At 49.1% G+C, this 12,628-nt stretch overlaps 1 protein-coding gene across 1 annotated transcript in view; it reads left to right on the top strand.

The window, feature by feature from the left end:
- Positions 1-12,628, top strand: part of lars2 (leucyl-tRNA synthetase 2, mitochondrial) — a 42,867-nt gene that overhangs the window by 5,767 nt on the left and 24,472 nt on the right. The window contains exons 3-7 of the mRNA XM_062466141.1: positions 6,965-7,072; positions 10,233-10,407; positions 10,841-10,945; positions 11,249-11,364; positions 11,617-11,900. Coding sequence (XP_062322125.1) covers positions 6,965-7,072; positions 10,233-10,407; positions 10,841-10,945; positions 11,249-11,364; positions 11,617-11,900 — 788 coding nt within the window. The remainder of the gene's footprint in view (positions 1-6,964; positions 7,073-10,232; positions 10,408-10,840; positions 10,946-11,248; positions 11,365-11,616; positions 11,901-12,628) is intronic.

Consider the following 12,628-nt stretch of genomic DNA (forward strand, 5'->3'; position numbering starts at 1 on the left):
TGTGTGTTTGTCCTGTGTTCCTAATCGGCTATGCTCACAAGGACCAGAGTGGTCGGCAATCAGGGCTTCCACCCAGCACTGGCTCTAATCAGCCCCCAGCAGGGTGGGGGGTGGAGTGGGGGGTGTGGGGACGTATTTTAGCCTCCTTAACTGGAGGGCTGCAAACATGTACACACTCACAGATGCACATACGCAAACATGGACATACATGCACACACACAAACACCGAGGTATAAACCAAAGGAGAGTCAGAGGTAGAGTCAGATGTAGAGTCAGAGTCTGCCTCTGGTACAGGAAGTGTCTCATGTATGAAGTGTAGCTGGGAGACTGATCACCCCTCTGCCTCAGTGACTTCCTGTCAGTCTCACTTCAGTGGAACAGAGAGAAATGTGTATGCGTGCGTTAGAGTGTATGTTTGCTTCTCCTTGAGTGTGTTGCTGAATGCGAGCTACATTTCTGATGCTGTGCTCTCTAGCTAATATACACTCCCATCATGCACCTCTCTCTGGAGGGTCCCTCTTCACGCTTACTCACCCCCCCACACCCCACACCCCCTCCCCCCCTCACCCACACCCCCTCCCCCCCTCACCCACACCCCACACCCCCTCACCCACAACCCCTCCCCCCCTCACCCACACCCCACACCCCCTCCCCCCCTCACCCACACCCCCTCCCCCCCTCACCCACACCCCACACCCCCTCACCCACACCCACACCCCCTCCCCCCCCACCCACACCCCCTCCCCCCCTCACCCACACCCCACACCCCCTCACCCACACCCCACACCCCCTCCCCCCTCACCCACACCCCCTCCCCCCCTCACCCACACCCCACACCCCCTCCCCCCCTCACCCACACCCCCTCCCCCCCTCACCCACACCCCACACCCCCTCCCCCCCTCACCCACACCCCCCTCCCCCACTCACCCACACCCCCTCCCCCCCTCACCCACACCCCCTCCCCCCCTCACCCACACCCCACACCCCCTCCCCCCCTCACCCACACCCCACACCCCCTCCCCCCCTCACCCACACCCCACACCCCCTCCCCCCCTCACCCACACCCCCTCCCCCCCTCACCCACACCCCACACCCCCTCACCCACACCCCACACCCCCTCCCCCCCTCACCCACACCCCCTCCCCCCCTCACCCACACCCCCTCACCCACACCCCCTCACATATGAACCACATCACATGTGAACCACACACCAGGGGACCTGTACTCTGTACGATGAAGCAAGTTCTACATGCCCGGAATATCTTTTAATTAGCTGTCTTCACGAAGACTCACGACTAGGGATGCGTATCGATAAGATTTTAACGATTCCAACTCCTTACCAATTCCTGCTTATCGATTCGATTCCTTATCGATTCTCTTATCGATGTTCCCCTCTACAGCCATAGGTCTGTGCGTTCTGCACCCCCCCACACACACACTCGTTCTAAACGAATTTCTCAAACTGGCTTTGACTGGCTCTGAAATTAGATAATACCTACCACCTCTAGGCCTCTTCAGGCCTCTGTTTTCAAAACAAAATCTAGTCGGAGATAGAAACTTTCAGTTTCCTTGTGTTCAAGCTTCTATTACTCAACACCAGTAGGACTTACAGGGGTCCTAACAACAGGGGAAATAACTTCAGTGTCACCTTTCAAAAGAGACCATTTACATGCATGTACTCCAAATGGTTCAACAACAGCTTTCAATGTACTTTGGGTATGTTGTTTAGGCGTTTTCAGGCACATTTAACAGGACTATTAAAAGGTTAAACAATTAAAATGCTAAGTTTAATAATGGATTAAAAATCGATATGCTCAGTTTAATAATGCGACACGCGAACGTTTGCTGATAACACACGCCACCCCGATAACGTGAAATGATCAATAAGATCAATACTAATGGGAGACGAATGCCGGAGCTAAAATGTATGCTTCAAACGACGGGACAGAAAATAACTAGATCGACTACACACAATAAAGGCAAATTACTTCACACAGTAACAAGTGGTTGTGATCACTTTTGAGCAGTTTAGCTCTACCTTGGATAGTTAGAGATGAAGCGCGAACGTTAGCTGCGCTGCTGCATGCATCAAACACAGTAACTTCATTCCATGCTGTGTGTTCAAATGCTTCTTCATATTTGTAGTATTTCCTCCCTTCGACAAAATAGACTTTTTACACGCGTTACAAGTGGCGTTGTTGTCATTTTGTCGTGTGAAATACAACCAAACTTTAGAACGCTTCTTCCTAGTTGCCATGCGTGCTGCAGTCTGTCTTTTATAGTTTATTCAGACAGACGTTCGCGTGTCCCATTATTAAACTGAGCATATCGATTTTTAATCCATTATTAAACTTAGCATTTTAATTGTTTAACGGCACAGAGAATCGTTAACAGAATCGTTAAGGAATTTTGCTAACGATTCCAAGAAATCGATTCACTGGGAACCGGTTCTGAACAAGAACCGGTTCTCGACACCCATCCCTACTCACGACCACAATCATGTAAAGCGGTGACACGACTGGGGTTATCAACTTGTTAACTCAACCCAGGTGTTGTCATGAGCGCACTCACGCAGACGCAAGTGGTGTCTGCTGCTTTTAACCAATTGCAAACATGGATGATAGTCTATAAGAGCACACCTTACACAAGACAACCATAGTCTGTCAGAGCATACCTCACACAAGACAACCATAGTCTGTCAGAGCATACCTCACACAAGACAACTATAGTCTGTCAGAGCATACCTCACACAAGACAACCATAGTCTGTCAGAGCATACCTTACACAAGACAACCATAGTCTGTCAGAGCATACCTCACACAAGACAACCATAGTCTGTCAGAGCATACCTCACACAAGACAACCATAGTCTGTCAGAGCATACCTCACACAAGACAACCATAGTCTGTCAGAGCATACCTCACACAAGACAACCATAGTCTGTCAGAGCATACCTCACACAAGACAACCATAGTCTGTCAGAGCATACCTCACACAAGACAACGATAGTCTGTCAGAGCATACCTCACACAAGACAACCATAGTCTATCAGAGCATACCTTACACAAGACAACTATAGTCTGTCAGAGCATACCTCACACAAGACAACCATAGTCTGTCAGAGCATACCTCACACAAGACAACCATAGTCTGTCAGAGCATACCTCACACAAGACAACTATAGTCTGTCAGAGCATACCTCACACAAGACAACCATAGTCTGTCAGAGCATACCTTACACAAGACAACCATAGTCTGTCAGAGCATACCTCACACAAGACAACCATAGTCTGTCAGAGCATACCTCACACAAGACAACCATAGTCTATCAGAGCATACCTTACACAAGACAACCATAGTCTGTCAGAGCATACCTCACACAAGACAACTATAGTCTGTCAGAGCATACCTCACACAAGACAACCATAGTCTGTCAGAGCATACCTTACACAAGACAACCATAGTCTGTCAGAGCATACCTCACACAAGACAACCATAGTCTGTCAGAGCATACCTCACACAAGACAACCATAGTCTATCAGAGCATACCTTACACAAGACAACCATAGTCTGTCAGAGCAGAATGAGCAAACTATAATATTAAACAAATATGAAGAATTTTTATATAGTATCCAAGCTAAGAGCAATACCGTTGCCAAGGAAACCTGAAAACATTGCACACAATTTGAATGCGTAAATTAATTGATCACTGCTCCATCTTTAAGGCACGAGTAGACATGGATCTGACCATAACTACAGTACTGTGTTTCCATTAAATGAATGTGTTACTTAGGTGTGTCTTTGTGGCGTGATGGACAATTTGAGCTTTATTCTTTCAGCTGAATGAACCCCAAACCTGGGTTAAACCTGGAGTCTCCTCATTAACCTCAAACCCAGGGTTAAACCTGGAGTTACCTCATCAACCTCAAACCCAGGGTTAAACCTGGAGTTACCTCATCAACCTCAAACCCTGCTTCGCAGAACTGGCCCCAGGTCACACAGCCACTCCATTTCCAGCGTCTTTTACGCTTCCACTGTTTTTTCATGTATAAAGAATACTCACACACACACATATACACACACCACACACACAGACCTTGGCAACATTCATTTTATTGACATTGGCATTTTATAGCTTTGTTTAGTTGCCATGGAGACTGGTGGAGACACTTTTTTCAGTTAAGATGATTTATTTTTATGTGGAGTCATTGATTGTGTTTCTGGAGGAAAGTGAGGAGCATTCTCTCACTCTCTCTGTCTCACTCTCCCACTCTCACTCTCTCTCACTCTCACTGTCTCTGTCTCACTCTCCCACTATCACACTCTCACCCTCTCTCATTCTCTCTGTCTCTGTCTCACTCTCCCACTACCACACTCTCACTCTCTCTCACTCTGTCTCTGTCTCACTCTCCCACTATCACACTCTCACTCTCTCTCTCTGTCTCTGTCTCTGTCTCACTCTCCCACTATCACACTCTCTCACTCTCACACTCTCACACTCTCACACTCTCTCTCTGTCTCTGTCTCACTCTCACACTCTCACACTATCACACTCTCACTCTCTCACTCTCTCTCACTCTCTCTCACTCTCTATGTCTCTGTCTCACTCTCACACTATCACACTCTCTCACTCTCACTCTCTCTCTCTCTCTCTCTCTCTCTCTCTCTCTCTCTCTCTCTCTCTCTCTCAGAGAGAGCTCCGTTCTCATCTATGGAGACCAGCTGTGTGTTTCTGGCCTTGTCTTGTCATGCATAGTATCCTGTTTCGAAACCACTGTGTGAGAAAGATTCAGAAATACGTGATTGGTAGAATGTCACACAGTAAGAGAGATGGCAAGGGAGTGTGTGTGTCAGACAGAGTGCCTATAAAAGGTTTTAGATGGGAGAGAGAGAGATTGCTTTGCTTTGTAATGGCCATGAAAGTAGGCTGGCCATAGGTGGAGATTTAGAAAGATATTTGTGTCTGCTTCACACACATCTAGAAAGCTGCTTTATTCCATTTAATTGGCTTGGCTATGAAAGAGTCCTTTAAAATCCATCCATCCAGCTAGTCAAACAGACATTGTCAGCCATACAGCCAACTATGATGTATCCTCAGTGCTAGTCTCCTGTCTCCTCATGATGTATCCTCAGTGCTAGTCTCCTGTCTCCTCATGATGTATCCTCAGTGCTAGTCTCCTGTCTCCTCATGATGTATCCTCAGTGCTAGTCTCCTGTCTCCTCATGATGTATCCTCAGTGCTAGTCTCCTGTCTCCTCATGATGTATCCTCAGTGCTAGTCTCCTGTCTCCTCATGATGTATCCTCAGTGCTAGTCTCCTGTCTCCTCATGATGTATCCTCAGTGCTAGTCTCCTGTCTCCTCATGATGTATCCTCAGTGCAAGTCTCCTGTCTCCTCATGATGTATCCTCAGTGCTAGGTAGTCTCCTGTCTCCTCACGATGTATCCTCAGTGCTAGGTAGTCTCCTGTCTCCTCATGATGTATCCTCAGTGCTAGTCTCCTGTCTCCTCACGATGTATCCTCAGTGCTAGGTAGTCTCCTGTCTCCTCATGATGTATCCTCAGTGCTAGTCTCCTGTCTCCTCATGATGTATCCTCAGTGCTAGGTAGTCTCCTGTCTCCTCATGATGTATCCTCAGTGCTAGTCTCCTGTCTCCTCACAATGTATCCTCAGTGCTAGGTAGTCTCCTGTCTCCTCATGATGTATCCTCAGTGCTAGTCTCCTGTCTCCTCATGATGTATCCTCAGTGCTAGGTAGTCTCCTCACGATGTATCCTCAGTGCTAGTCTCCTGTCTCCGCATGATGTATCCTCAGTGCTAGGTAGTCTCCTGTCTCCTCACGATGTATCCTCAGTGCTAGGTAGTCTCCTGTCTCCTCATGATGTATCCTCAGTGCTAGTCTCCTGTCTCCTCACGATGTATCCTCAGTGCTAGTCTCCTGTCTCCTCATGATGTATCCTCAGTGCTAGGTAGTCTCCTGTCTCCTCACGATGTATCCTCAGTGCTAGGTAGTCTCCTGTCTCCTCATGATGTATCCTCAGTGCTAGTCTCCTGTCTCCTCACAATGTATCCTCAGTGCTAGGTAGTCTCCTGTCTCCTCATGATGTATCCTCAGTGCTAGTCTCCTGTCTCCTCATGATGTATCCTCAGTGCTAGGTAGTCTCCTGTCTCCTCATGATGTATCCTCAGTGCTAGTCTCCTGTCTCCTCACGATGTATCCTCAGTGCTAGGTAGTCTCCTGTCTCCTCATGATGTATCCTCAGTGCTAGTCTCCTGTCTCCTCATGATGTATCCTCAGTGCTAGGTAGTCTCCTCACGATGTTTCCTCAGTGCTAGTCTCCTGTCTCCTCATGATGTATCCTCAGTGCTAGGTAGTCTCCTGTCTCCTCACGATGTATCCTCAGTGCTAGGTAGTCTCCTGTCTCCTCATGATGTATCCTCAGTGCTAGTCTCCTGTCTCCTCATGATGTATCCTCAGTGCTAGGTAGTCTCCTGTCTCCTCATGATGTATCCTCAGTGCTAGTCTCCTGTCTCCTCACGATGTATCCTCAGTGCTAGGTAGTCTCCTGTCTCCTCATGATGTATCCTCAGTGCTAGTCTCCTGTCTCCTCATGATGTATCCTCAGTGCTAGGTAGTCTCCTCACGATGTATCCTCAGTGCTAGTCTCCTGTCTCCTCATGATGTATCCTCAGTGCTAGGTAGTCTCCTGTCTCCTCACGATGTATCCTCAGTGCTAGGTAGTCTCCTGTCTCCTCATGATGTATCCTCAGTGCTAGTCTCCTGTCTCCTCACGATGTATCCTCAGTGCTAGTCTCCTGTCTCCTCATGATGTATCCTCAGTGCTAGGTAGTCTCCTGTCTCCTCACGATGTATCCTCAGTGCTAGGTAGTCTCCTGTCTCCTCATGATGTATCCTCAGTGCTAGGTAGTCTCCTGTCTCCTGATGATGTCTCCTGTCTCCTAGGCCCTCCTGGATGCCCTGGCTGAGCTCCCAGAGTGGTATGGGGTGAAGGCCATGCAGGCTAACTGGATAGGAGAATGTTCCGGATGCTACTTCGACTTCCAACTCAAGGTTCGCCTCATCCTCCTCTCCTTCTCCCCCTCCCTCTCTCATCCTCCTCTCCTTCTCCCCCTCCCTCTCTCATCCTCCTCTCCTTCTCCCCCTCCCTCTCTCATCTTCCCCTCCTTCTCCCCCTCCCTCTCTCATCCTCCTCTCCTTCTCCCCCTCCCTCTCTCATCCTCCTCTCCTTCTCTCCCTCCCTCTCTCATCCTCCTCTCCTTCTCCCCCTCCCTCTCTCATCCACCTCTCCTTCTCTCCCTCCCTCTCTCATCATCCTCTCCTTCTCCCCCTCCCTCTCTCATCCACCTCTCCTTCTCTCCCTCCCTCTCTCATCCTCCTCTCCTTCTCCACCTCTCCTTCTCCACCCTCTCTTCTTCCCCCCTCTGCTTGAAGATGCTCCTAGTTTGACTCACAGTGTAGTTGCCACATAGTTGTAGTTGACAAGTGATTGATTTTCATTCAGCCCGCATGATGGTTTGAAAGCAGCAATTTACCCAAACATGCGGCAGAGCAAATCAGACTTCTTTGAACTGTCTTAAAGGCGTCGGAGTGGTGAGAGTGTTTGTGGTGAGTGGCCTAGGATCTCTCCCTCACCTCTGATACCACACACATCCCTACACATGCAGGAAATTGAGAAGGTTAGGCTATGGCTTCCTTATTTAAATCTTATTCCATCCCTGTGATAGACAGACGGTGTGTGTGTGGGAGAGAGAGGGGAAGGGAGGGAGGGAGTCTGGGGGTGTGTGTATCAGTGAGAGAGAAAGTGTTGTGTGTGTGTGGGCGCACGGGTCTCATAAATCAGGACTAAGCCTGGCAGAGTGCTTCAGTAGACGCAGACACATGCAGTCAGACATGAGACATGGGACATGCAGTCAGACATGAGACATGGGACATGCAGTCTGACATGAGACATGCAGTCTGACATGAGACATGCAGTCTGACATGAGACATGAGACATGCAGTCTGACATGAGACATGAGACATGCAGTCTGACATGAGACATGAGACATGCAGTCTGACATGAGACATGCAGTCAGACATGAGACATGAGACATGCAGTATGACATGAGACATGCAGTCTGACATGAGACATGAGACATGAGACATGCAGTCTGACATGAGACATGAGACATGCAGTCAGACATGAGACATGCAGTCTGACATGAGACATGCAGTCAGACATGAGACATGCAGTCTGACATGAGACATGCAGTCAGACATGAGACATGCAGTCTGACATGAGACATGAGACATGCAGTCTGACATGAGACATGCAGTCTGACATGAGACAAGCAGTCTGACATGAGACATGCAGTGAGACATGAGACATGCAGTCTGACATGAGACATGAGACATGCAGTCTGACATAAGAGATGCAGTCTAACATGAGACATGCAGTCAGACATGAGACATGAGACATGCAGTCAGACATGAGACATGAGACATGCAGTCTGACATGAGACATGAGACATGCATTCAGACATGAGACATGCAGTCTGACATGAGACATGAGACACGCAGTCTGACATGAGACATGAGACATGCAGTCTTACATGAGACATGAGACATGCAGTCTGACATGAGACATGAGACATGCAGTCTGACATGAGACATGAGACATGCAGTCTGACATGAGACATGAGACATGCAGTCTTACATGAGACATGCAGTCAGACATGAGACATGCAGTCTGACATGAGACATGAGACATGCAGTCAGACATGAGACATGCAGTCAGACATGAGACATGCAGTCTGACATGAGACATGCAGTCTGACATGAGACATGAGACATGCAGTCTGACATGAGACATGAGACATGCAGTCTGACATGAGACATGGGACATGCAGTCTGACATGAGACATGAGACAAGCAGTCTGACATGAGACATGAGACATGCAGTCTGACATGAGACATGCAGTCAGACATGAGACATGGGACATGCAGTCTGACATGAGACATGAGACATGCAGTCTGACATGAGACATGCAGTCTGACATGAAACATGAGACATGCAGTCTGACATGAGACATGAGACATGCAGTCTGACATGAGACATGCAGTCTGACATGAGACATGAGACATGCAGTCTGACATGAGACATGCAGTCTGACATGAGACATGCAGTCTGACATGAGACATGCAGTCTGACATGAGACATGCAGTCAGACATGAGACATGCAGTCTGACATGAGACATGCAGTCTGACATGAGACATGAGACATGCAGTCTGACATGAGACATGCAGTCTGACATGAGACATGGGACATGCAGTCTGACATGAGACATGAGACAAGCAGTCTGACATGAGACATGAGACATGCAGTCTGACATGAGACATGCAGTCAGACATGAGACATGAGACATGCAGTCAGACATGAGACATGAGACATGCAGTCAGACATGAGACATGCAGTCTGACATGAGACATGCAGTATGACATGAGACATGCAGTCTGACATGAGACATCAGACATGCAGAAAAAATAAATAAAAACAAATAAAAAGTATTTTTATTTGTTTTTGTATTGGGTAAAATTGGGTAAACACAACAATGGTTCGTTATGAACCTTTGGATCATGTGACCCGAAGGCAGCACAAGGGTTAAACTGTTTGGTCCGGATTTGAGCGTTGGCGAAGTTGCTCTTGAGAAAATGCGCTCGGCTACACAGCCGGCAGTTCTCGAATTGATCTCACGGTACTTTGATGGCTACGTCACAGTGACCTAGCCTCGGTGCCGTCTCAAGTCGGACAAAAAGTCTAACCAGAATTCACTGTTTCAAGTCAACCGCCTGCAGCCGGCTGCGGTGCTGCATGAAGTCAGTTCATGTCGAACGCACCTATCATCTCTATTAGGTTGCTATGTACCCACTATGACATAATCTCTAATAGGCTGCCATATACCCACTATGACATTGTGTGTATTAGGTTGCTATGTACCCATTATGACATAATCTCTATTAGGTCACAATGTACCCAGGATGACATAATATTTTAGATGTCACTAAGTGCCCACTATGACATCATACATGATGTCACCATATAGCCACTATGACATCATCCCTGCTGACCAACCAAAGAACATTTTTCAGAGATGACCTGCTTATGTGGTTCACAGTAAGATAGTTTTACGTGACTCCTCTCTCTCTCTGCTGTCTCCTCCCCCCCTCCAGGTGGATGGGCAGGATGCAGGGGAGACCGTAGCTGGCTACACCCCGAGCCCAGAGGCCGTGTTCGGGGCGGCCTACCTGGCCCTCCTGCCCTCCCACAGGCTGCTGCATGGGAACAGCCCTCTGCGCCCCCTGCTGGAGCGCCCCCTGCTGGAGGCAGCCCTGCGGCCCGGAGCAGGCATGCACCTGTCTGTCTTTGTGTGTGTGTGTGTGGGGGCCTGGAGCAGGCATGCACCTGTCTGTCTTTGTGTGTGTGTGTGTGGGGGCCCGGAGCAGGCATGCACCTGTCTGTCTTTGTGTGTGTGTGTGTGGGGGCCCGGAGCAGGCATGCACCTGTCTGTCTTTGTGTGTGTGTGTGTGTGTGTGTGTGGGGGGGGGGGGGGGCTGGTTAGTGAATCACAGACCTGTTAAATTTGCTTTTGTCTGTTGTCTCTGCAATTATATTATTATAGAGAGTGAGAGAGAGAGAGAAAATAAGGCAGTGTTACCTCCAGCACTGTGTATATGCGTGCGTGTGTGTGTGTGTATGCATGCGTGTGTGAAGTTGTGTTGCTAGTGAGGCACCAGGGAGCGCCTTCTGCCACCCCTGACCCATGACCTCTGACCTGTAGACTGCCTGACAGAGGTCACAGCACACAACCTGTTCACCGGACAGGAAGTACCCCTCATCATCTCACACAAGGAGCAGTTTGATGGCCATCTAGACACTGTCATAGGTAAGTCTAGGTGTGTATTGTGTGTGTGTCATGTGTCTTATGTATCCCACTGTGGTTGTGTTTGTCGTCCGCCCCCCCCCCACACACACACACACTCTCTCTCTCTGGGGGTTAACAGCTCCCACCTGGAAGTGTTTGTCTCACATCAGACATATCCCAGCATGCTCTGGGTCACATATCCCAGTATGCTCTGGGTAAAAACCACCCTGGGGACTGTATCACTCTATACAAATGTGTCACATTCTAATACAAGGTGTGTGTGCATCTGTGTGCGTGTGTGTGTGTGTACGTGTGTGTGTCCAGGTATCCCAGACAGTAGCGAGGAGGATGTGTGTGTAGCTACAGCTCTGGGTTTGCGCTGGCAGCCTGTTCTGAAGAGGCACCATGACGACACACAGACTCTCATCAACTCTGCTGAGGTCTGTAGATCCTCTGATCCTGTATGTTGTATACATGGAAATACATACACACAAGCATACACACAAGCATACTAACTAACTGAAATACATACATGCATGCATATAACCTTACTTAAATACACGCACAAACTTGCTTAAATATTGATATACATGAGTGCATGCATTTTACTACTTTGACATATATTCTTCATTTATTTCTTGACATCTTTCTTTCATCATATCTCATCTGTCTTTCTATCTGTGTTTCTGTAGTACTCAGGTCTCACCAGAGAGAAGGCCTTTGACTCCATTACCCAGAAGGCCAGAGAGAGGAAAGTGGGAGGCCACCTGACCAGTTCCAAGCTCAGGGATTGGCTGATTTCCCGGCAGCGGTACTGGGGCACGCCCATCCCCATGGTGCATTGTGGGAGTTGTGGTCCGGTGCCGGTGCCGGAGGAAGAGCTCCCGGTTGCCCTTCCCAGGCTGGCCTCCCTCTCCGGCAGGGGGGGGTCACCTCTGGAGGGGGCCCATGACTGGGTCAACTGCCCCTGCCCCAGGTGAGACCCCCCTGCCCCAGGTGAGACCCCCCTGCCCCAGGTGAGACCCCCCTGCCCCAGGTGAGACCCCCCTGCCCCAGGTGAGACCCCCCTGCCCCAGGTGAGACCCCCCTGCCCCAGGTGAGACCCCCTCACCTGGTCTTAATGCCACCCTTACCTGCACTTGGCCCTGACCCTGGACAGTTAATCTGATATGGATAAAATGATATATTAATGACATGCAAGTCAGCAAGCGCTTTTTGAGGGAAATACAAACTGAAGAAATAACAACAAACCATATCCAGATATTGAGTTGAGTTCCCTTTAAGTTTGGGCTGTGATTGGCTGTTTGTGTAGGGGCTGTGATTGGATGGTTGTGGAGGGGCTGTGATTGGATGGTTGTGGAGGGGCTGTGATTGGCTGGTTGTGGAAGGTCTGTGATTGGCTGGTTGTGGAGGGGCTGTGATTGGATGGTTGTGGAGGAGCTGTGATTGGCTGGTTGTGGAGGGGCTGTGATTGGATGGTTGTGTAGGGGCTGTGATCCAGGAAGCTTCTCTGTAAAGAGTGACATTTGGGACGGGAACACTCATGTCAGGTGATGAGGAACATTGTGTAAGAGGGAACGCACCCTGCGCACACACACACACACACACTCACCCACACACACACCTCTACCGACGGACAGTGAGTCATCGCTGGGAAAGTGTTGGTGCTGTGAGAAGAGGCGGTGATTATGATCTTGTGATGAG

This window comes from Osmerus eperlanus, chromosome 7, assembly GCF_963692335.1.
Source record: "Osmerus eperlanus chromosome 7, fOsmEpe2.1, whole genome shotgun sequence".
Lineage (NCBI taxonomy): Eukaryota > Metazoa > Chordata > Actinopteri > Osmeriformes > Osmeridae > Osmerus > Osmerus eperlanus.